The 22,923-nt window shown below is 37.0% G+C and overlaps 1 protein-coding gene across 1 annotated transcript in view; it reads left to right on the top strand.

The window, feature by feature from the left end:
- Nucleotides 1-2,250, top strand: part of Dpy19l2 (dpy-19 like 2) — a 69,516-nt gene extending 67,266 nt beyond the window's left edge. The window contains exon 22 of the mRNA XM_027939695.2: nt 2,100-2,250. Coding sequence (XP_027795496.2) covers nt 2,100-2,250 — 151 coding nt within the window. The remainder of the gene's footprint in view (nt 1-2,099) is intronic.
- Nucleotides 2,251-22,923: the final 20,673 nt, after the last annotated feature.

Here is a 22,923-nt window from a genome sequence, read left to right as displayed (position 1 = left end):
TTACATGTACATAAAATGTTCCAAAGATAAAATAATATATCAAATATTAAGAAAGATTTTTCCACCTTTTAGTCTTCTTTTATAGTTTTACTAACAATGAGTCATTAAATTGAACTAATAATTCATTTAACTATAAATAAATGTTTTGAAAAGCAAGTTTTAAGGATATACATGCAAAACCAAATCCTATTGTTAATAATCACTTTTAATATAATCCCTTTTCATTAATTTTATTTTCTAATTTTACTTGAATCTTATCTAGTTATAAGTTTTTAGCAGATATAAAAATATATGAATAATTACAAATTTCATGCTCAGAGAAAAAGACCTTGCCAGTTGGAGCACATGTTCATTTTTCTCTTTGTTCACATGGATAATTGGATGTTTTAGAAAAGATCAACTAATATTTTGAAAATAAGCATATGTAGCTGCTCCAATAAGGAGTTTTATAAATCAAAGTTTTTCTTATAAAATATAAACATCCCATTTTTAATCAGAAATTGTCAGATTGTAATGTAATTTTTATTTATTACTATCTTAAATTTTGTCTTATATTTATGGTTTCTATTGTGGCCATAGTTTCACAAGTATATACATATGTTAAATTTTATTAGATTATACACTCTAAATATGTGGAATATGTTGAATAATGGTTGATCAAGTATGCCTTAATACATCTGCTAAAATATCTTACAAGGACTTTTATCAGGAATATATAAAGAACTCTCATACATCACTAGTAAGTAACAACATAAAATTTGGCAAAATATTTAAACAAACACTTTACCAAAGAAGATATCCTGAATGACCCATAACAACACTAGAATGACTAAATTTACAAAGATGGATAATACCAAGTGTTTGTGAGAATTTGTAGTACAATTTTTAGTACAACTTAAGTCTTATAGATTATTGATGGAAATAGAAAATCATGTATTGACCTTGGAAAACAATTTTGAAGTTGCTTAAAAAGTTAAATGTACATTTAATCAAACAACATCCTACTACTAGGTGTTGCCCTAAAGTAATAACACATGTCAATACAAAGCCTCCTCCATAAGTCATTGGAAAACATTGTTTATTATTATAAAACCTCAAAGTATCTCAAATGTTTATTAGCTTGCAAATGGGTAAATTGTTGTAACTCCATGTAATGAAAGTTAAGAAATCACTGATCTGCAATATTAGCTGTAGGAGCTACAACATCTAAGGTATGAATACAAAAACATTCTAAGGAAAAGAAACCAGAAATGGGAAGCCTACCTACCTAATATATTTGGATAGGATTCTGAATTCTGTAGTGCAGAAAAGAGATCAGGGAAGCCCTGGGACCTTGCTTGGGGAAAGGGATTGATTGCAGACAATAGGGGAAAACTATTAAGTGATGGACACTTTCTATAACTGTGTTGATGTTGATACATTCTATGCACATTTGACCATACTTAAACTTTTACCATATAGGATAGGATATGAGTAAATTTTATTTTACATAAATTATACCTCAATATAAGTGTCAAAAATTAGAAACATAAAAATTAGAAATCAATTTGATTCCTTTGCAGGGTGAGAAAGATTATCTTATTTAATCCACTCTAGTGAGAAATATTTTCTTATTTAGTCTACTCAGAACCACCTAAAATAGGAAAGCATTGAAGAAAACAAACTTGACATAAGAACCTCCTTTCCCTGCCTTGGACTGTATGTTTTCATGCTAATCAGGAAATTTATGCCAAACAAATTGGGATTAATCAGAAATTTGATTAGCTTTCCTTTAATTCATCTCATTTCACTGCAAATAGGCCTGTTATTTGGATGGTGATGGTGCTTGGAAAATATATTTGTTTCATTTTGAAAGTGAATTTATAAATATGTATTTTTGAATGTATACTGAACCTTTATTTCATTAAGTAGGACATGAAAATTCAACATACTTAATTTCATTTTATTATTTATAAATTTTGAGGTTGTGCTCTTTGAAATGACACTTAAGATCTTTAATTTGTTAAAGTGTTTGGAAATTTAGGAAATACTTTGTAATTTATGTATTTTCTCTATGCATGAATATATTTTTAATATAGATATATTTGTGTCTTTTTCAGGCCTGGTTGCAGCATGCTTGAAATCTGGGATGTTGAAGACCCTTCCAATGCTGCTAACCCTCCCCTATGTAGCATCCTGCTCAAGGATGCAAGGCCTTACTTCACCACAGTATTTATGAATAGTATGTACAGAGTATTAAAGGTTAACTAAGAATTACACTGTGGTGCAAGAGGTGTGTTGAAAACAAACATGGTTTGCCTTATTGTTTTGCCTGGTGATTTAATAAAATCACAAGCATTAAAAGAGACACTTAAAAACAAGATAATAAAAATGATTTATTAAAGTCTTTGATTACTAAAGGTAGATCACTTCATTGTTTTCCATTGAATGTCAGCTTTATTAAGCTTGTTGTATAAATGATTAAATCATTTTATATTGCAAAAAATGTTCATCTTAAGAGTTTTAAGGAAAAATGTATGCAAAAGAGCAATGGAATTTAATAAATCAAGGATATGGAAATCCTTTCTTATCCAACTAGGTGAATCATTTCAGGTTTTTTCTAGTACCAGGTGTATCAGCTCAGACTCCTTCAACCACTTAGAAGAATGCAGCTCTGAAATGACACTTCCTGAGACCCTGATACTGCTGACAACCATTGTACAGTCTGTGAGGAAACTCTGTGTCCATTGTGGTATTTTTTATTTTACTAGACTTCAGAAAAGATCTTTAATAGTGTTCGAATGCTTTAAAAAAAACAGCTTGTTTTGTAATGTGCTTTCCACTGATCAGTTTTTATCCTGAGCTAAACAGGTATTAATCTGTCTTTAGAATCCAGTGGTTTTTTTTTAATCTTAAGGTAAAATGAAAATTTCTATGGCACACAATCAAATTTGGTGGTTAAACATAATCAGAAAAGAAAATCCAGTTAAATTTATCGAGTGAGATTTTCAGATGCTAGACCTTGAATCAAGCAAAGGCCTTTCTTTTCACCTTGATGGCTTGATAGCTTTGTTGGACATAGTATTTCTAGCCACCATCTTTCATAATGCATACTCATTTACTTTTGTTTTTGGATGAGGAAGGTCAGGTTTTATAACTCCTTTCCCCCTATAAAACCTATCCAACAATAATGCTTTGAAAAGAGGTAATTATCAGTTGCCAATTGCAGAGTAACATTCTTTTTCTCTGCTTGATAAATATTAAATATGCCAGCTCTGCAGTATTTTAATGTGCATTCAAGTTAATCATCTTGTGATAATAAAACATACTTATGTTCTTGTGATAACAAAATGATTTAATTCCATAGATTAGTTCACTTATAGAAGGCAAGCAATCACACATAGAAAAAAACATTAAAATTGCTTTTCAATCTTTGTAGTTTAAAATATTCAGTATAGAATATAAAACAGCTAAGAAAGTATGCACAATTCATTTATTTTAGAATTTTCGAATAAATTCCTTTTGTAAGTGTGGAGCAAAGAAGGAAAAGTGACATAACAACTAATATTCATAAAATTCAAGAAACACATTTTGGATGATGTTTTCATAGGTCATATTTTTAAAAAATTGGCAGAATATGGCAAAAATGGATGAGTTTATTAACTATAAAATGTTCTATGTACATATAATGATTTCATGTGGATTTTTATTTTTCTGTCCTCTGTATGGTAAATAATTAAAAATACACTTGAGATTCTTTGTGTTTTCTATCTTCTGATCCTTAATCAAGCATACATTTTGAAATTGAAAGAGTTCTGATATAAGGCAGAAATTGGAGATTGCTGGATTTATTAGCCAAGTTTACATTGGCAATGGCCTTTATTAGCTATTTTAGACAATTCTGCATAGCTGCAGCTATAAGAGAAGGCACTGTGATGGAGATAGTTTGGCCTTTGTTACAAGATGGACCAAAGTTTGAATTCTGGCTCTTCTATATTAGGATATATTAGGTATATCCATCCATTTAAACATACTTATTAAGTGCTATGTGTGCCATGCACTGTAACCAAGCTCAGTCATGTTGCTTAATTCTCTAGTTCAGCGAAACTAGTATCCTATAATAACTTTTTTTGCAAATTGATCTGAAACCACGACTAGGAGTGAACTGTACATAGGCTGCAGCAATCCCCTCCATCATCCAGCTCTCAGGAATTGATGCATGACTTCAACAAATAATATGTGTGTTCTACCCTTTTATAGCTGATAGATACCACATCCAAAATATTAATCTTAATCAAAATGAAATTATATGTTTATATTTTCTGTGCTTCTGTTGTATAAGTAACATACTCACTGAAAATTAATTTTGGAAAAGATTGGAAATTTGAAAAAAAGGGAAAATATTGTAAGCTGTATTAAAATCTCATAAATGTTGTTCATTCTTTTTGAGGGGGGTACTGGGGATTGAACTCAAGGAACACTCAACCTCTGAGCCACATCCCCAGCCCTATTTTGTATTTTATTCAGAGACAGGGTATCACTGAGTTGCTTAGTGCCTTGGTGTTATTGAACTTGAGATCCTTCTGTCTCAGCCTCCTAAGCCACTGGGATCATTCTTGTTTTTTTTTTTTTGTTTTTTTTTTAACCATTTTCTTCTAACAGTTTTAAACTATTTTATGCTTTTCTTTTCACATATAAACATGTAAGTGCTACATTGTTGTAAATAGACAACTTAATGACTATATAATATTCTGTTTTGTATAATCATTTATCACTTAGTGATATTTGATATATTCTGAAAAATGTGTTGTTAGGCAAGTTTGTCATTGTCTGAATATCACAGAGTATACACAGACTAAGACAGCTGCAGCATAACTATAATTTATATCATATAATCTATGGGAACACTGCTGTGTATGTGGTTCATCACTAACTGAAACATCATACAGCATGATACTGTGTGTGTGCATAATTTAACCATTTCTGAGGTATATCCATTTTTGCTACTATTGTACAGTCATACATTCCTTAACTATAGGTATATGTACTGAAGGATGAGTCACTGGGCAACATCCTTGTTGTGCAAACACCATAGAGTATACAGACATAAACCTAGGTGGTCCAGCCTCCTAACACCTAGGTATATGGTAGAGCTTGTTGCTCAAGGCTACAAACCTGTGCAGCATATTATAGTCGTGAATGGGAGGCAATTAGAGAACAATGGTAAGTATCCATATTTGTAAACATAGAAAAGCTATGATAAAGATACAGTATGAAGGATTGAACATGATGCAGCTGTATAAGACACTCACCATGAATGGAGATTGTAGGATTCAAAGTTGCTCTGGGTGAGTTGGTGAGTGAATGTGAAGGCCAAGGACATTCCTGGACACACATATAGACTTCATAACAGTACCCTTTGGGTATGCTACATTTATAAGAAACATTTTTATTTCTTCAATAATAAATTAACATTTTTGCTGTATAAACTTTTTTATTTAAATCTTTGGCTCTTCTGTAAGAACATTACATGAAAATAAACACAGTTGCACAAAAACATTTCTATCCTTATTCTATAAGGATTTTTTTCCTATTTAATTTTTGGGGGGCCTTTAAAACTTTTTTTGTTAAAAACTAAAATACAGTTAGCCCAAGCCTGCACAGGGTCAGTATCATCAACATCACTGTCTTCCACCTCCACATCTTGTCCCTCTGCAGGTCTTTAGGGACACCAACACTATGCAGCTGTCATCGCCTATGGCCTCAACACCTTGTTCTCAGGCTCTTGAGGAGGTGGTACTCTTCAGAAACATGTCCATGGGGGCTTGCTAGCTTCTTTTTCCACCATAGATTTGCTTGTAAGTAGATAGTGCACCAGGGAACATTCCTATTAACGAAAACCTTTCAGGCTTGAAGTCCATGTTTTCACACTTTTTAAGGAGATTTTTGAGGTCTGCAAAAGCTTTTGCTATGCCCTTCACTATGAACTTCCAGTTTTTTATCTTCCCTAGCAGTTTCCTTTTCTGTTGCCTCCTCTTTAGCGAAGGGTCCCTGTTCCAGTTCAACAACTCATTAGTTCCTCAGGAACCACCCCCAGGAGCTCCTCAGTTGCACCCTCCTCCACAGGCAGGGTACAGGTGTTTCTCATCTCAACCTCAAGACTTGTTGAGTTTTGCAACCTCTTCCTCCGTAGCAAATTATTTGAAGTGATGGACATACTTAAGTATATTCTTCCAGATGCAGATGTCATTCATGTTCTATTTGGTGACATCACCTGTAGCCCAGGCTGACTCTTGATGTTGTCATAGTTGTGTAATCCTTCTAGAACTGCAGCAGTGTCTTCTTGGTGTCATCCTTAGTTGCAGCAACAGCAACAGAGGTCCTGCTCAAATCACTATACATATTGTGCTATACTTTCATATGACTGGCAATGTATTAGATTTTTTTTATATATGACAGCAGAATGCATTACAATTCTTATTACACATATAGAGCATAATTTTTTATATATCTGGTTGTATACAACCAGATATATAAAAAATTTTTTATATATCTGGTATGTATACATAGTATATTCATACCAATTTGTGTCTTCATAACTGTACTTTGGATAATACTGATCATCACATTCCACCGTCATTAATAGCCCCATGCCCCCTCCTTCCCTTCCCACCCCTCTGCCCTATCTCCTTATCATAGGGAGATAGGGAGCCTCTCTATATCAAAGAAAACATTCAGCATTTGGCTTTTGGGGATTGGCTTACTTCACTTAGAATTATTTTCTATAACTCCATCTCCCTGCAAATGCCATGATTTTATTCTTTTTTATTGCTGAGTAATGATTTCTTTACACCAGTTTCACCAAAAACATGAGTAATGTGCTACATCGTAATAGCTACAGTGTCACTAGACAGGAATTCTTCAGTTCCTTTATAATCTCATGGGACCACCATCATGTATGTAGTTCACTGTTGACTGACAGTCATGTGGCACATGACTCCATGTATAAAGCACTGTAATGCATGCTGTGATGCATTCAGATTTTTCTGCTTCAAATTTGTTTCCATAGGATAGATTTCATAAAATTAAATTTCATTAAAAGAATGTGGATACCCTTAAAGCCTTCAAGGCAGTTTGCCCTAAATTACGTCTGCAGAAGGATTATATTCCCCACTAAAAGTTGATGTGTGACAGTGCTCATTTTACAGCACTCAAGCTAGCATTGGTCAGCCTTTTAAAAAATACATTTCTTGCTAATTTTTTAGACCCTATGTGATATTATTATTTTCATTTTCAAATAAAAATTCACACCTCATTCTTTAGATGGACATTTCTCTGCAGTGGTATGTTATATTCTTTGATAAATCCATTGAGTCTCCTTAAAACAGATGATGAAGGATAGATAAGAAAAATAATGCCCTTTGAAAATTTTTACCCATGAGAATAAAAAATAATTGTTCAAAAGAGTGGATAGATATATAGCTTTATGTACAGAAATCAAATTAAGATGTGTTAAGGACTTAAATGAGAAGGTAGAACTTTTTTTTATTATTGGGGATTGAACCCAGGGGGCATTACAACCAATGAACCATATCCCAGGCCCTTTTGATATTTTATTTAGAGACAGGATCTCACTAAGTTGCTTAGAGCCTTGCTAAGGTTCTGAGGCTGGTTTTGAACTTGTGATCCTCCTGCCTCAGCCTCCCAAGCTGCTGGGATTACAGATGTATGCCACAGCACCTGACCAGATCTTTAAAGCCTTTATAAAGCAATAGGAAATTACAAACCAAAACTACCTGGCAAAATTTACAGGTCTGCTAACTGGTGAGAACAGAGCAACAAGGAGTCTCATGAAATTATAGTAGGAATATGAATTAGTACTACCACCTTGGAAAATGTATTACCTAAAAAATTTTTTAAGAAATGTGGTTCTGTAACTAAAAATTCCACCCTAAAGAAATGTTTGTGCAAATATACCAGGGAAAACAGTTACAACCACATTCATGGAACCATTATTTGTACCTGAAAAGAAAAGCTTCCAATAGAATGGATAAAATGAAATATTTTCATACAATGGAATATTGTTAAGGAGTGAAAGTGATCTATGCCCACAAGCACCAACCGAAATTAAGCTCAAGTATAATGCTAAGAGAAAAAATGAACTCATCAAAATGTTATGTTTGTGTATGTGAGTGTGTGTGTACACACATTTTATATCTAGCATAAAAAGTAATCAAAACTATTATTAGAATATAGAGTGACAAAACTATGAAAGTACAGGCATAATTGATAGAAAACTGTTCAATTCTAGGAAAGAATATAATCCAGGAGGGGTGCTTCAATATTAATGTTCAATATTACTGTCCCATTTCTTTCTTAGGTGCTAAGTAATACAGAAGTGTTAATTTTATAATTATTTAAGATGTGCCTATTACATTTTATAAATGTGAGTGACATATACTGACCTTGAGATTATGTAGATGAAACTGCAAAGCCCCTTCATGTACTGCATTGGACTGAACCACACCCAAGGAACTAGGGATTAACTCTCATGCAAAAATAGCACCTCAGCTGTTGGAAGAGAAAGAATCTGTAGACAGAGCTTCATCAGAGAGCCCTTGGGAATACAAAGAGGGTTTTAAATACAAGAGTTATTTCGTTAACTTGGATGTTGCTGCAGCCACAAAAGTGCACCACCCCCTTGAACCTTCCTCTGAGAAGACACCTGATGTCCAGCTGCTGGGAGTACAGTTAGCTGACAACCTTCAATGGTAGCACACCAGCATCTGGCATAGTAGTCAAGCCCAGGTCATGGTCTTCCCAGGCAGTCCCCAGTCAGTGACCGAGTAAGGCAGGGTGTTTATACATGGCCATTTCTGCCCAACTCTGGACTCCTCCAAGCCTTTATTCTGGAGCTTCTCACTGGGTAAGCTGGGAAATGGTCATAATCCTCCATAATTTCCTCCTTTCAAAGGTATCTGTGGACTTCTTAGCCTGAAGACTTTCCTGGCTCAATCCTTTCCCCCTACCTCCTCTACCTTTACCAGCTGTCACCCTTCCTAGTTCTATCCCTTCACCTGTCCTAATTTTCCATGAATTTTCCTGACCATCCAGAGATGATGACACCAACACAGTTAATTATTCATTTTACAGCCTTACTAGTACCCCCTTGCCCAGCCCTCAGGGAATCCTTTTGAGGCTACAGCACAATAGCAGTTGTCAGGAGGGGAGACAGGCATGCCTGAGAACCCACCCTGTCGCAGAGGCCCAGGCCCTAGGATAGAGAAAAGTCCCTTGGGAACAGCAGAGGCTGAGCATTCAAATTCTAAAGTTTGGCACATAACACCCTCTTCACTTATGTGGAACACTATCACAAAATTATTCCAGCTAACCCCATCTACTTTAAATAAACATAATCTGTGTTAGACTCTTTTTATAATAATGTGGAAAGTAAAACAACCTTAATTAGTTAATTAGTTAATTTTATTCCCCACCTCCATGCTAGGGATTGAACCCAGAAACCAGGACCTCACACATGCTAAGCAAGAGCTTTACCAATGAGCTATATTCCCAGCCCCAAATGATACATTTTTATGTTTTGGATGTTTTTTTGTTTGTGTTTTTCTGTTGCAGCACTGGGGATAACAGGGACTTGTCCATAGTAGGCAATCATTCTGTCACTAAGTTATAGCCCCTATCCCTTAAAACAATCATAATCTGAGGTATGACTCTACTTTATTTCCTTTTTTTTTTTTGATACCAGGGTTTGAACTCAAGGGCACTACAACCACTGAGCCACATCCCCAGCCCTATTTTATATTTTTTATTTAGAGACAGGGTCTCACCGAGTTGCTTGTGCATCACATTTGATGAGGCTGACTTTGAACTTGTGATCCTCCTGCCTCAACCTGCTAAGCCACTGGGATTATAGCCATGTGCTACCATGCCCCGCAATTTCCTACATTTAACGAAATGATTTAGTGCACTAGAAAAACTGGTTTAACCTAAATTAATAAAATTAGAGATGAAAATGGAGAAATCTTCACAGACATCTCAGAAATCCAGCAGATCATTAGCAACTATTTTGAAAACTTATACTCCAAAAATTGGAAAACCTAGAAGAAATGGATACATATCTAGACAAACACAATGGTGCAAAATTAAATCAAGAGGGGTCTGGGGTTGTGGCTCAGTGATTGAGCATGCGCCTTGCACATGTGAGGCACTGGGTTCCACCCTCAGCACCACATAAAAATAAATAAAGGTATTGTGTCCATCTACAAGTAAAAAAAAGTTTTTAAAAATTGAATCAAGAGAACATAGAAAACCTAAACAGATCAAAAACTTGTAATGAGATACAAGCAGTAATTAAAATACAAAAAAAGATCTTCCAAGAAAGAAACACCAAGGACTAGATAGATTCTCAGCTGAATTCTACAACCTTTAAAGAAGAACTAATGCCAATACCCCTCAAATTATTCCAAATTCATTCTATAAAGCCAGAATCACATTCACACCAAAACTAGATAAGAACACAGCAAGGAAAGAAATCAACAGACCAATAGCCCTGATGAACTTAGATTAAAAAAAATATATTATTAGCAAATCATGTTCAACAACATATTAGATTTTTCACCATGACCAAGCTGGTTTTATTCCAGAGACACAAGGATGGTTTAGTATATGCAAATCAATAAATGTGATTCATCACATAAAGAGAATTAAGGACAAAAAAAACCCCTTAATAATCTCAGTAGAGGCAGAAAAACTAACAAAATTAAGAATCCATTTATGATAAAACAACAAAGAAACTAGCAATAGAAAGAATCTAACTCAACATCATAAAGGTTAGACGTGAAGAACCCAAATCCAACTTTACAGTAAATGGGGGAAAAAAATAAAAGAATTTCCTTTAAAATACAGGATGAGAAAAATTTCCATTCTCACCACTCCTATTTAATAAAGTGCTAAAAATTCTAGCCAGAGCAATTAGGCAAGAAAAGGAAATAAAAGGGATAAAATAGGAAAGGAAGATGTCAAATTATCACTGTTTGCAGATGATGTGATTCTATACCTAGAATAGCCAAAAAACTATATCAAAAGACTGTTACAGCTAATAAACAAATTTAGCAAAGTAGAAGGTTACAAAATCAATATACAAAAATCAATAGCTTTCTTATATACCAACAATAAATCTGCTGAGATAGAATTCAAGAATACAATTTCATTTACAATAGTCTCCAAAAATACCCAGGAATGATTTTAACCAAGGAGGTGAAAGACCTCTACAATGAAAACTATTCAACTTTAAAGAAAGAAATTAAAGAAAACACACACAAAAAAATGGAAAGACCTCCCATGCTCCCAGATAGGCAGAATTATTATTGTTAAAATGGCCATATTACCAAAAGTAATATACAGATTCAATGCAATCCCCATCAAAATGCCAATTACATTCTTCACTGAACTAGAAAAAATAGTCCTAAAATTCATTTGGAAGAAAAAAAGATGCAGAAAAGCAAAAGCAATTTTAAGCCCAAAAAAAGCAATGCTCAAGGCATCACAATACCTGTTTTCAAATTACTATAGCTTCAAATTACTATAGCTCTGTAGCTGTAATATCAAAACTTCATAGCACTAGCATAAAACTGACAGACACATTGACAGGTACAATGCTACAGAATAGAATACACGGGACAAATCCACACATCTACAGTCATCTGATCTTTGACAAAGGTGCCAAAAACATATATTGAAGAAAAGATAGCCTTTTAAATAAATGATGCTGAGAAAACTGGTTATTCATATGTAGAAGAATGAAGCTGGACCCTTAACTTTCATCCTACACAAAATCAACTTCAATGGATCAAAGACCTTGGGATTAGACCAGAAACTCTGCAACTCCTAGCAGAAAACATGAGGTCAAAACTTCAACGTTTAGGTTCAGGCAAGAACTTTCTCAATAGGAGCTCTAAAGCTCAGGAAATAATGCCAGATAATAAATGAGATGGTGTCAAATTAAAAAGCTACACAGGAAAGGAAACAATTAGAAATGAGAAGACAGAACTCACAGAACGAAAGAAATGTTGGCTAGCTACTCTTTGGACAGAGGATTAATATCTAAAATATAATAAGAGCTCAAAAAAACTTGACACCCAAACCCCAAATTAATCAATTAATAAATGGGCAAATGAATTAGATACTTCTGAAAAGAAGAAATGCAAATGGTGAAAAAATACATGAAAAAACGTTCAAAATCATTAGCAATTAGGGAAATGCAAATCAAAGCTACACTGAGATTTCACTCACAGTCAGAATGGGATACAGATAATAAATTCTGGAGAGGATGTGGAGAAAAAAGGAATATTTTTACACTGTTGGTGGGACTATAAATTTGTGCAACTGCTATGGAAATCAGTATGGAGACTCCTCAAAAGGCTAGGCATAAGTCTGCCTGTCCTCCCCGTGCCACCATGACCCGGAGTTCCGGGGCCGAGCCACCCTGCACTGGGGTTCCTAATTCACCAAAGCATAGTTCCATAGCCCAACATCAGGAAACATACAGGATTGAAGCTGCCACCACTAGGAAACTGGGATATCGCCACTGCTATCAAGAGGCAGAAATAAGGACCTGATAAGACGTCACCAAGGTCCCTGTGGCCTGGCTGCAACAGAAGTTTCTCTACTAGGGGTGCTTGCCGCAGTCTGGCTGGGCACAATTCAGGAGCCACTTGTCAAAAGAAACGAACTTTATTTTTAGAACCACACCCGCCAAACAAAACAGCTCCTCAGGAAAAACTTTCAGAGCCCAACTGCCACCACCGGCTTCCCACAAGCCTCTCAACCTCCCCGACTCCTCCTGCTCTTGAGGCTGATTGGCTGGGTCATGTGGGCGGAGCCAAAAAGTCCCCCAATGAGCAGCCCCGTGGTCTGAAAGGGCAGGGAAACAGCCCAATGAGCATCACCGCAGGGGAGCCAATCAGTTGGCAGCTAGAAGTTTGCAGGGGCCGCTGTAAGCCAATCATCAGCTGGCAGCTGGAAGTTTGCTGGGGCCCCTTTGGCTGTGGCTCTCAACAGGTGCTAACAGTTATCCTGTTGCTGAGGTAACAGGGACTCTTGCATAGGGTTGCCTATCTCTTGTTTCTCCTACTAACAGCCAACTTTCTATGATTATCCTCTCACTAGTCATATAATCTAATACATCCATATTCTCACATCCTACCTCATAAATATTTCAGCCAAACCCCTTGTTCCCCCTTCCACCATCAGAAACTGTAAACCATTTTTGCAAATACGTTTGCAACTTATTGATTATATAGTTGAAGATAACCGAACTCATCATTCCCGTTTATAGTGACAAAACTGTAAATGTAAAAATAGAAGCTAACTTATATATGGCTGCATATTGGGTACACTGAGTGCTATAATATTGATTTCTCCCTTAAAAGTGAGGTATTGGAAACCAGTAGGCACACTGTAAAACAATAGGGCAGAAGCTGTAATACCTCAGATCTACACTGCAAAAGAGGAAGACACATAGACATCATGAAAAAACAAGAGAAGAAAGTGCCCAAACAAACCAAGACACTACAACAATAAAATCCATAGATAGTGAAGTAAGTGAAATGTCAAAGAAGGAGTTCAGAATATACATAACTAAAATTATTTGGGAATTAAAGACTGACCTAAGTGAACAGATACAGATAAAAATCATCATCAATCATACCAACAAAGAGATAAGAGAGCAAATACAGACTGCAAGAGATTACTTCAAGAAAGAGATAGAGATACTAAAAACAAACAAAACAAAGAGAAGTCCTTGAAATGAAAGGAACAATAAACCAGTTTAAAAAACTCAATAGATAGCATCACCAACAGACTAGACCACTTGGAAGACAGAACCTCAGACAATGAAGACAAAATATACAATCTTGAAAATAAGTTGATCTCGAGGGGAAGGGTGACCACCGACAGAAAAGGCCCAGTGGCCCGCGGCGGGACAGAGCTTCCAATCACTCCTGCAAGGTAGGCGGGCCTGCGACCCACCAGCAGAAGAGGAGCAGCCGCCTGCTGAGAGGCTGAGCCGCCCCCTCCCCCTGTGCCGGCATAGTAGAGGGAACTGGGACCAAACACAGAGCAGGCCCAGCGGCCTGCTGAGGGGCAGAGCCGCCCCCCCCCCCCTCGCCTGCCAGGTAGGGGAAGGGTGACCACCAACAGAAAAGGCCCAGTGGCCCAGGGCGGGACAGAGCTTCCAATCACTCCTGCAAGGTAGGCGGGCCTGCGACCCACCGGCAGAAGAGGAGCAGCCGCCTGCTGAGAGGCTGAGCCGCCCCCTCCCCCTGCGCCGGCATAGTAGAGGGAACTGGGACCAATCACAGAGCAGGCCCAGCGGCCTGCTGAGGGGCAGAGCCGCCCCCCACCCCCCTCGCCTGCCAGGTAGGGGAAGGGTGACCACCAACAGAAAAGGCCCAGTGGCCCGCGGCGGGACAGAGCTTCCAATCACTCCTGCAAGGTAGGCGGGCCTGCGACCCACCGGCAGAAGAGGAGCAGCCGCCTGCTGAGAGGCTGAGCCGCCCCCTCCCCCTGCGCCGGCATAGTAGAGGGAACTGGGACCAAACACAGAGCAGGCCCAGCAGCCTGCTGAGGGGCAGAGCCGCCCCCCACCCCCCTCGCCTGCCAGGTAGGGGAAGGGTGACCACCAACAGAAAAGGCCCAGTGGCCCGCGGCGGGACAGAGCTTCCAATCACTCCTGCAAGGTAGGCGGGCCTGCGACCCACCGGCAGAAGAGGAGCAGCCGCCTGCTGAGAGGCAGAGCCGCCCCCTCCCCCCCGCGCCTGCAAGGTAGTCGGAACTGAGACCACCATCAGAACAGGTCAGACCTGCAACCGAGAGACAGAACAGGCCCAGTGGCCTGAGGAAGGGTAGAGCCGCCCCCCCCCACGCCTGCAAAGTAGGCGGACCTGCGACCCACTGGCAGTACAGCCCCAGAGGCCTGCAGAGGGACAGAGCCGCCGCCCGCGCCTGCAAGGACGGCGGACCTGCTACCGACTGGCAGAGCAGGCCCAGCGGCCTGCCGGCGTGGTAGGCACATTGCCCCAATTGGTGGAGGGGCAGAGCCGCCGCCCGCGCCTGCGAGGGAGACTTTGCAACTATACAAGACCAATATAAATATATAGGGGGAAAATTCAATAGCACAACAGTTTCACCAAGAAGAAAGGAACGCGAACAGTATGAAGAGACAAGGAAAGAAAGGACCACAAGCATTGCAGGTCAACTCAACTTTAGAAGAGGTAATAGCTGCAGCTGATGGAATGTCAGATAAAGAATTCAGGATATACATGCTTCAGATGATCTGGAGTCTCAAGGAAGACATCAGACAGCAAAATCAGACAATGAAAGATCACTTCAACAATGAATTACATAAACAAATCCAAGAAGCAAAAGATCAACTATACAGGGAAATAGAGGTTATAAAAAACAAACAAACAGAAATCCTAGAAATGCAGGAAGCAATAAGCCAACTTAAAAACTCAATTGAGAATACTACCAGCAGAGTAGAACACTTAGAAGATAGAACATCAGACAATGAAGATAAAGTATTTCAACTTGAAAAGAACATAGACAGCTCAGCAAGACTGTTAAGAAACCATGAGCAGAACATCCAAGAAATATGGGATAACATCAAGAGACCAAATTTAAGAGTCATTGGGATACAGGAAGGAACAGAGTTTCAAACCAAAGGAATGAGCAATCTATTCAATGAAATAATTCGAGAAAACTTCCCAGACTTGAAGAATGAGACAGAACCCCAAATCCTAGAAGCCTACAGGACGCCGAATGTGCAAAATCATAAGAGACCCACACCTAGACACATTATAATGAAGATGCCCAACATACAGAATAAGGAGAGAATTTTAAAAGCTACAAGAGAAAGGAAGCAGATCACATTTAGGGGTAAGCCAATCAGGATAACAGCTGATCTTTCAACACAGACTCTGAAAGCTAGAAGATCCTGGAATAACATATTTCAAACACTGAAAGAAAATGGGTTCCAACCAAGAATTGTGTTTCCAGCGAAATTAAGCTTCAGGATGGAAGATGAAATTAAAACCTTCCACGATAAACAAAAGTTAAAAGAATTTGCAGCTAGAAAACCATCTCTTCAAAACATCCTTGGCAAAACATTACAGGAAGAGGAAATGGAAAATAACAATGAAAACCAACAGTGGGAGGTAGGACACTAAAGGGGGGAAAATAATCAAAGTGGAAAACAAACCATGTTTAGTAACAGAAATAAACAAATATGGCTGGAAGAACAACCCATATCTCAATAATAACCCTAAATGTTAATGGCTTAAACTCACCAATCAAGAGACACAGGCTACTAGAATGGATCACAAAACAAGACCCAACAATATGCTGCCTACAGGAGACACATTTGATAGGAAAAGACATACATAGGCTGAAGGTGAAAGGTTGGGAAAAATCATATCACTCATATGGACTTCGGAAACAAGCAGGAGTATCCATACTCATATCAAATAAAATAGATTTTAAGCCAAAGTTAATCAAAAGGGATAAAGAGGGACACTACATACTGCTCAAGGGAACCATACACCAACAAGACATAACAATCATAAATATATATGCCCCAAACAATGGTGCAGCTATGTTCATCAAACAAACTCTTCTCAAGTTCAAGAGTCTAATAGACCACCATACAATAATCATGGGAGACTTCAACACACCTCTCTCACCACTGGACAGATCTTCCAAACAAAAGTTGAATAAGGAAACTATAGAACTCAATAACACAATTAATAACCTAGACTTAATTGACATATATAGAATATACCACCCAACATCAAACAGTTACACTTTTTTCTCAGCAGCACATGGATACTTCTCAAAAATAGATCATATATTATGTCACAGGGAAACTCTTAGACAATACAAAGGAGTAGAGATAATACCATGCATCCTATCTGATCATAATGGAATGGAACTGAAAATCAACGATAAAAGAAGGAAGGAAAAAGAATATATCACTTGGAGAATGAACAATAGGTTACTGAATGATCAATGGGTTATAGAAGACATCAAGGAGGAAATTAAAAAATTCTTAGAGATTAATGAAAACACAGACACAACATATCGGAATCTATGGGACACATTGAAAGCAGTTCTAAGAGGAAAATTCATTGCTTGGAGTTCATTCCTTAAAAAAAGAAAAAACCAACAAATAAATGATCTCATACTTCATCTCAAAATCCTAGAAAAAGAAGAGCAAAACAACAGCAAAAGAAGTAGAAGGCAAGAAATAATTAAAATTAGAGCTGAAATCAATGAAATCGAAACAAAAGAAACAATTGAAAAAATTGACAAAACTAAAAGTTGGTTCTTTGAAAAAATAAACAAAATCGACAGACCCTTAGCCATGCTAGCGAAGAGAAGAAGAGAGAGAACTCAAATCACTAACATACGGGATGAAAGAGGCAATATCACAACAGACACTTCAGAAATACAGAAGATAATCAAAAATTATTTTGAATCCTTATACTCCAATAAATTAGAAGATAGTGAAGGCATAGATAAATTTCTTAAGTCATATGATCTGCCCAGATTGAGTCAGGAGGATATAGACAACCTAAACAGACCAATATCAATTGAGGAAATAGAAGAAACCATCAAAAGACTACCAACTAAGAAAAGCCCAGGACCGGATGGGTATACAGCAGAGTTTTACAAAACCTTTAAAGAGGAACTAATACCAATACTTTTCAAGCTACTTCGGGAAATAGAAAAAGAGGGAGAACTTCCAAATTCATTCTACGAGGCCAACATCACCCTGATACCTAAACCAGACAAAGACACTTCAAAGAAAGAAAACTACAGACCAATATCTCTAATGAACCTAGATGCAAAAATCCTCAATAAAATTCTGGCCACTCGGATACAAAGGCACATCAAAAAAATTGTGCACCATGATCAAGTAGGATTCATCCCTGGGATGCAAGGCTGGTTTAATATAAGGAAATCAATAAATGTTATTCACCACATCAATAGACTTAAAAATAAGAACCATATGATCATCTCGATAGATGCGGAAAAAGCATTCGACAAAGTACAGCATCCCTTTATGTTCAAAACTCTAGAAAAACTAGGGATAACAGGAACATACCTCAATATTGTAAAAGCAATCTATGCTAAGCCTCAGGCTAGCATCATTCTGAATGGAGAAAAATTGAAGGCATTCCCTCTAAAATCTGGAACAAGACAGGGATGCCCTCTCTCACCACTTCTGTTCAACATAGTTCTCGAAACACTGGCCAGAGCAATTAGACAGACGAAAGAAATTAAAGGCATCAAAATAGGAAAAGAAGAACTTAAATTATCACTATTTGCAGATGACATGATTCTATACCTAGCAGACCCAAAAGGGTCTACAAAGAAACTATTAGAGCTAATAAATGAATTCAGCAAAGTGGCAGGATATAAAATCAACACGCATAAATCAAAGGCATTCCTGTATATCAGCGACAAATCCTCTGAAATGGAAATGAGGACAACCACTCCATTCATAATATCCTCAAAAAAAAAAATAAAATAGTTGGGAATCAACCTAACAAAAGAGGTGAAAGACTTATACAATGAAAACTACAGAACCCTAAAGAGAGAAATAGAAGAAGATCTTAGAAGATGGAAAAATATACCCTGTTCATGGATAGGCAGAACTAACATCATCAAAATGGCGATATTACCAAAAGTTCTCTATAGGTTTAATGCAATGCCAATCAAAATCCCAATGGCATTTCTTGTAGAAATAGAGAAAGCAATCATGAAATTCATATGGAAAAATAAAAGACCCAGAATAGCAAAAACAATGCTAAGCAGGAAGTGTGAATCAGGCGGTATAGCGATACCAGACTTCAAACTATATTACAGAGCAATAGTAACAAAAACAGCATGGTACTGGTACCAAAACAGGCGGGTGGACCAATGGTACAGAATAGAGGACACAGAAACCAATCCACAAAACTACAACTATCTTATATTTGATAAAGGGTCTAAAAGCATGCAATGGAGGAAGGATAGCATCTTCAACAAATGGTGCTGGGAAAACTGGAAATCCATATGCAACAAAATGAAACTGAATCCCTTTCTCTCGCCATGCACAAAAGTTAATTCAAAATGGATCAAGGAGCTTGATATCAAATCAGAGACGCGCCGTCTGATAGAAGAAAAAGTTGGCTACGATCTACAGTCGGTGGGGTCGGGCTCCAAATTCCTCAATAGGACACCCATAGCACAAAAGTTAATAACTAGAATCAACAAATGGGACTTACTCAAACTAAAAAGTTTTTTCTCAGCAAAAGATACAATAAGAGAGGTAAATAGAGAGCCTACATCCTGGGAACAAATCTTTACTCCTCACACTTCAGATAGAGCCCTAATATCCAGAGTATACAAAGAGCTCAAAAAATTAGACAATAAGAGAACAAACAACCCAATCAACAAATGGGCCAAGGACCTGAACAGACACTTCTCAGAGGAGGACATACAGTCAATCAACAAGTACATGAAAAAATGCTCACCATCTCTAGCAGTCAGAGAAATGCAAATCAAAACCACCCTAAGATACCATCTCACTCCAGTTAGATTGGCAGCCATTATGAAGTCAAACAACAACAAGTGCTGGCGAGGATGTGGGGAAAAGGGTACACTTGTACATTGCTGGTGGGACTGCAAATTGGTGCAGCCAATTTGGAAAGCAGTATGGAGATTTCTTGGAAAGCTGGGAATGGAGCCACCATTTGACCCAGCTATTCCCCTTCTCGGTCTATTCCCTAAAGACCTAAAAAGAGCATGCTACAGGGACACTGCTACATCGATGTTCATAGCAGCACAATTCACAATAGCTAGACTGTGGAACCAACCTATATGCCCTTCAATGGATGAATGGATAAAAAAAATGTGGCATTTATACACAATGGAGTATTACTCTGCATTAAAAAATGACAAAATCATAGAATTTACAGGGAAATGGATGGCATTAGAGCAGATTATGCTAAGTGAAGCTAGCCAATCCCTAAAAAACAAATGTCAAATGTCTTCTTTGATATAAGGAGAGTAGCTAAGAACAGAGTAGGGTCGAAGAGCATGAGAAGAAGATTAACATTAAACAGGGATGAGAGGTGGGAGGGAAAGGGAGAGAGAAGGGAAAATGCATGGAAATGGAAGGAGACCCTCAGAGGTATACAAAAGTACATACAAGAGGAAGTGAGGGGAAGGGGAAAAATAATACAAGGGGGACAAACGAATGTCAGTAAAGGGGGCAGAGAGAGAAGAGGGGAGGGGAGGGGAGGGGAGGGGAGGGGAGGGGGGATAGTAGAGGATAGGAAAGACAGCAGAATACAACAGACACTAGTATGGCAATATGTAAATCAATGGATGTGTAACTGATGTGATTCTGCAATCTGTATATGGGGTAAAAATGGGAGCTCATAACCCACTTGAATCAAATTGTGAAATATGATATATCAAGAACTATGTAATGTTTTGAACAGCCAACAATAAAAAATTAAAAAAAAAAAGAAAATAAGTTGATCTCACAGTGAAGATGGTAAGAAACCATGCACAGAACATCCAAGAATTATGGGATACCATCAAAAGACCAAATTTAAGATTTATTGGGATAGAGGAAAGTTCAGAGATTTAAACCAAAAGAATACACAATCTCTTCAATAAAATAATATCGGAAAATTTCTCAAGCATGAAGAATGAATTGGAAAATCAAATACAAGAGGCCTATAGGATACCAAATGTATAAAATTACAACAGATATACTTCAAGGCACATTATAATGAAAATGTCTATCATACAGAATAAGGATAGAATTTTAAAAGCAGCAATAGAGAAAAATCAAATTACCTATAAGAGAAGACCAATTGGGATCTCAGCAGATTTTTCAACCCAGACTCTCAAGTCTAGGAGATCCTGGAACAACATATATCAAGCTCTAAAAGATAGTGGATGCAAACCAAGAATCTTATATTCAGCAAAATTAAGTTCCAAATTTGACAATGAAATACAAATCTACCATGATAAACAAAAGCTAAAAGAATTTATATCAAGAAAGCCTGCACTACAGAACATTCTTAGCAAAATATTCCATGAGGAGGAAATGCAAAACAACAATGAAAATCTGCAAAGAATAAAAAAAAAGTCAACCAAAGGAGAAACCAAGTCAAGCTAAATACAAAAATGACTGGTAATACAAGTCATATTTCAATAATAACTCTAAATGTTAATGGCTTAAACTCACCAATCCAAAAACATAGCTGGTAGATTGAATAAAAAAAAAAAAAGACCCAACAACATGCTGCCTTCAAGAAATTCATCTCATAGGAAAAGATGCCAACAGACTGAAGGTTAAAGGTCAGGATAAAATATGCCATTCACATGGCCAACGTAAGCAAGCAGAGGTTTCCATCCTCATATCAAATAAAGTAGACTTCAAGCCAAAGTTAATCAAAAGGGATAAAGATGGACATTTCATACTGCTTAATGGAACCATACATCAACAAGACATAACAGTTATAAATATATATGCACCAAACAATGGAGCATCTACATTCATCAATCAAACTCTTCTCAAGCTAAAAAGTCAAATAGATCACAACACAATAATTCTGGGTGACTTTAACACACCTCTTTCACCACTGGATAGATCTACCAAACAAAAGCTGAAAAAAGAAACTAGAACTCAATAATACAATCAATAACTTACACCTAACTGAAATATATAGAGTATATTATCCATCAATGAGCAAATACACTTTCTTCTCAGCAGCACATGGAACCTTCTCTAAAATAGACCATATGTTATGCCACAAAGCATATCTTAGTAAATACAGAAAAGTAGAGCTACTACCCTGCATTCTATCAGACCACAATGGAATGAAATTAGAAATCAATGATAAGACAAAAAATAAAAGCTACTCCAATACCTGGAGACTAAATAATATGCTATTGAATGAACAATAGGTTGCAAAAGATATAAAGGAGGAGAATAAAAAATTCTTAGAAGTAAATGAGAACACCGAAACAACATATTAAAATCTCTGGGACTCTATGAAGGCAGTGCTAAGAGACAAGTTCATTACATGGAGTTCATTCCTTCAAAAAAAAAGTCAACAAATAAATTACCTAACTTTACATTTCATAGCCCTTGAAAGAGAAGAACAAATCAATCCCCAAATCAGTAGGAGACTGGAAATAATTAAAATTAGAGCTGAAATAAATGAAATTGAAACAAAAAACTTGTCAAAACAAAAAGTTGGTTCTTGGAAAAAATAAATAGAATTGATAAACCATTAGCCATCCTAATGAAGAAAAGGAGAGAGAAAACTCAAATTACAACATCCGTGATGAGAAAGGAAATATTACAACAGACACTACAGAAATACAGAAGATAATTAGAAATTATTTTGAAAATTTGTACTTCAATAGAATAGAAAATATCAAAGACATCGACAAATTTCTAGAGACATGTGATATGCCTAAACTAAATAAGGATAATATACACAATTTAAATAGATCAATTTCAAGCAAGGAAATAGAGGATGCCATCAGAAGCCTACCAACAAAGAAAAGCCCAGGACCAGATGGGTACAAAACTGAGTTCAACAAGACCTTTAAAGAAGAACAAACACCAATACTTCTCAAACTATTTCATGAAATAGAAAAATAGGAAACACTTCCAAACTCATTCTATGAGGCCAATATCACCCTGATTCCAAAACCAGGCAAAGACACATCAAAGAAAGAAAACTTCAGACCAATATCTCTAATATAGGTGCAAAAATTCTCAATAAAATTCTGGCAAATCAAATATAAAAACATATCAAAAAGATAGTGCATCATGATCAAGTAGGGTTCATC

The sequence above is a fragment of the Marmota flaviventris genome, chromosome 1 (genome assembly GCF_047511675.1).
Source record: "Marmota flaviventris isolate mMarFla1 chromosome 1, mMarFla1.hap1, whole genome shotgun sequence".
In the NCBI taxonomy this organism is placed as follows: Eukaryota; Metazoa; Chordata; class Mammalia; order Rodentia; family Sciuridae; genus Marmota; species Marmota flaviventris.
Note: the sequence above shows the minus strand (reverse complement) of the source record. Positions and strands in the feature narration are given on the sequence as shown.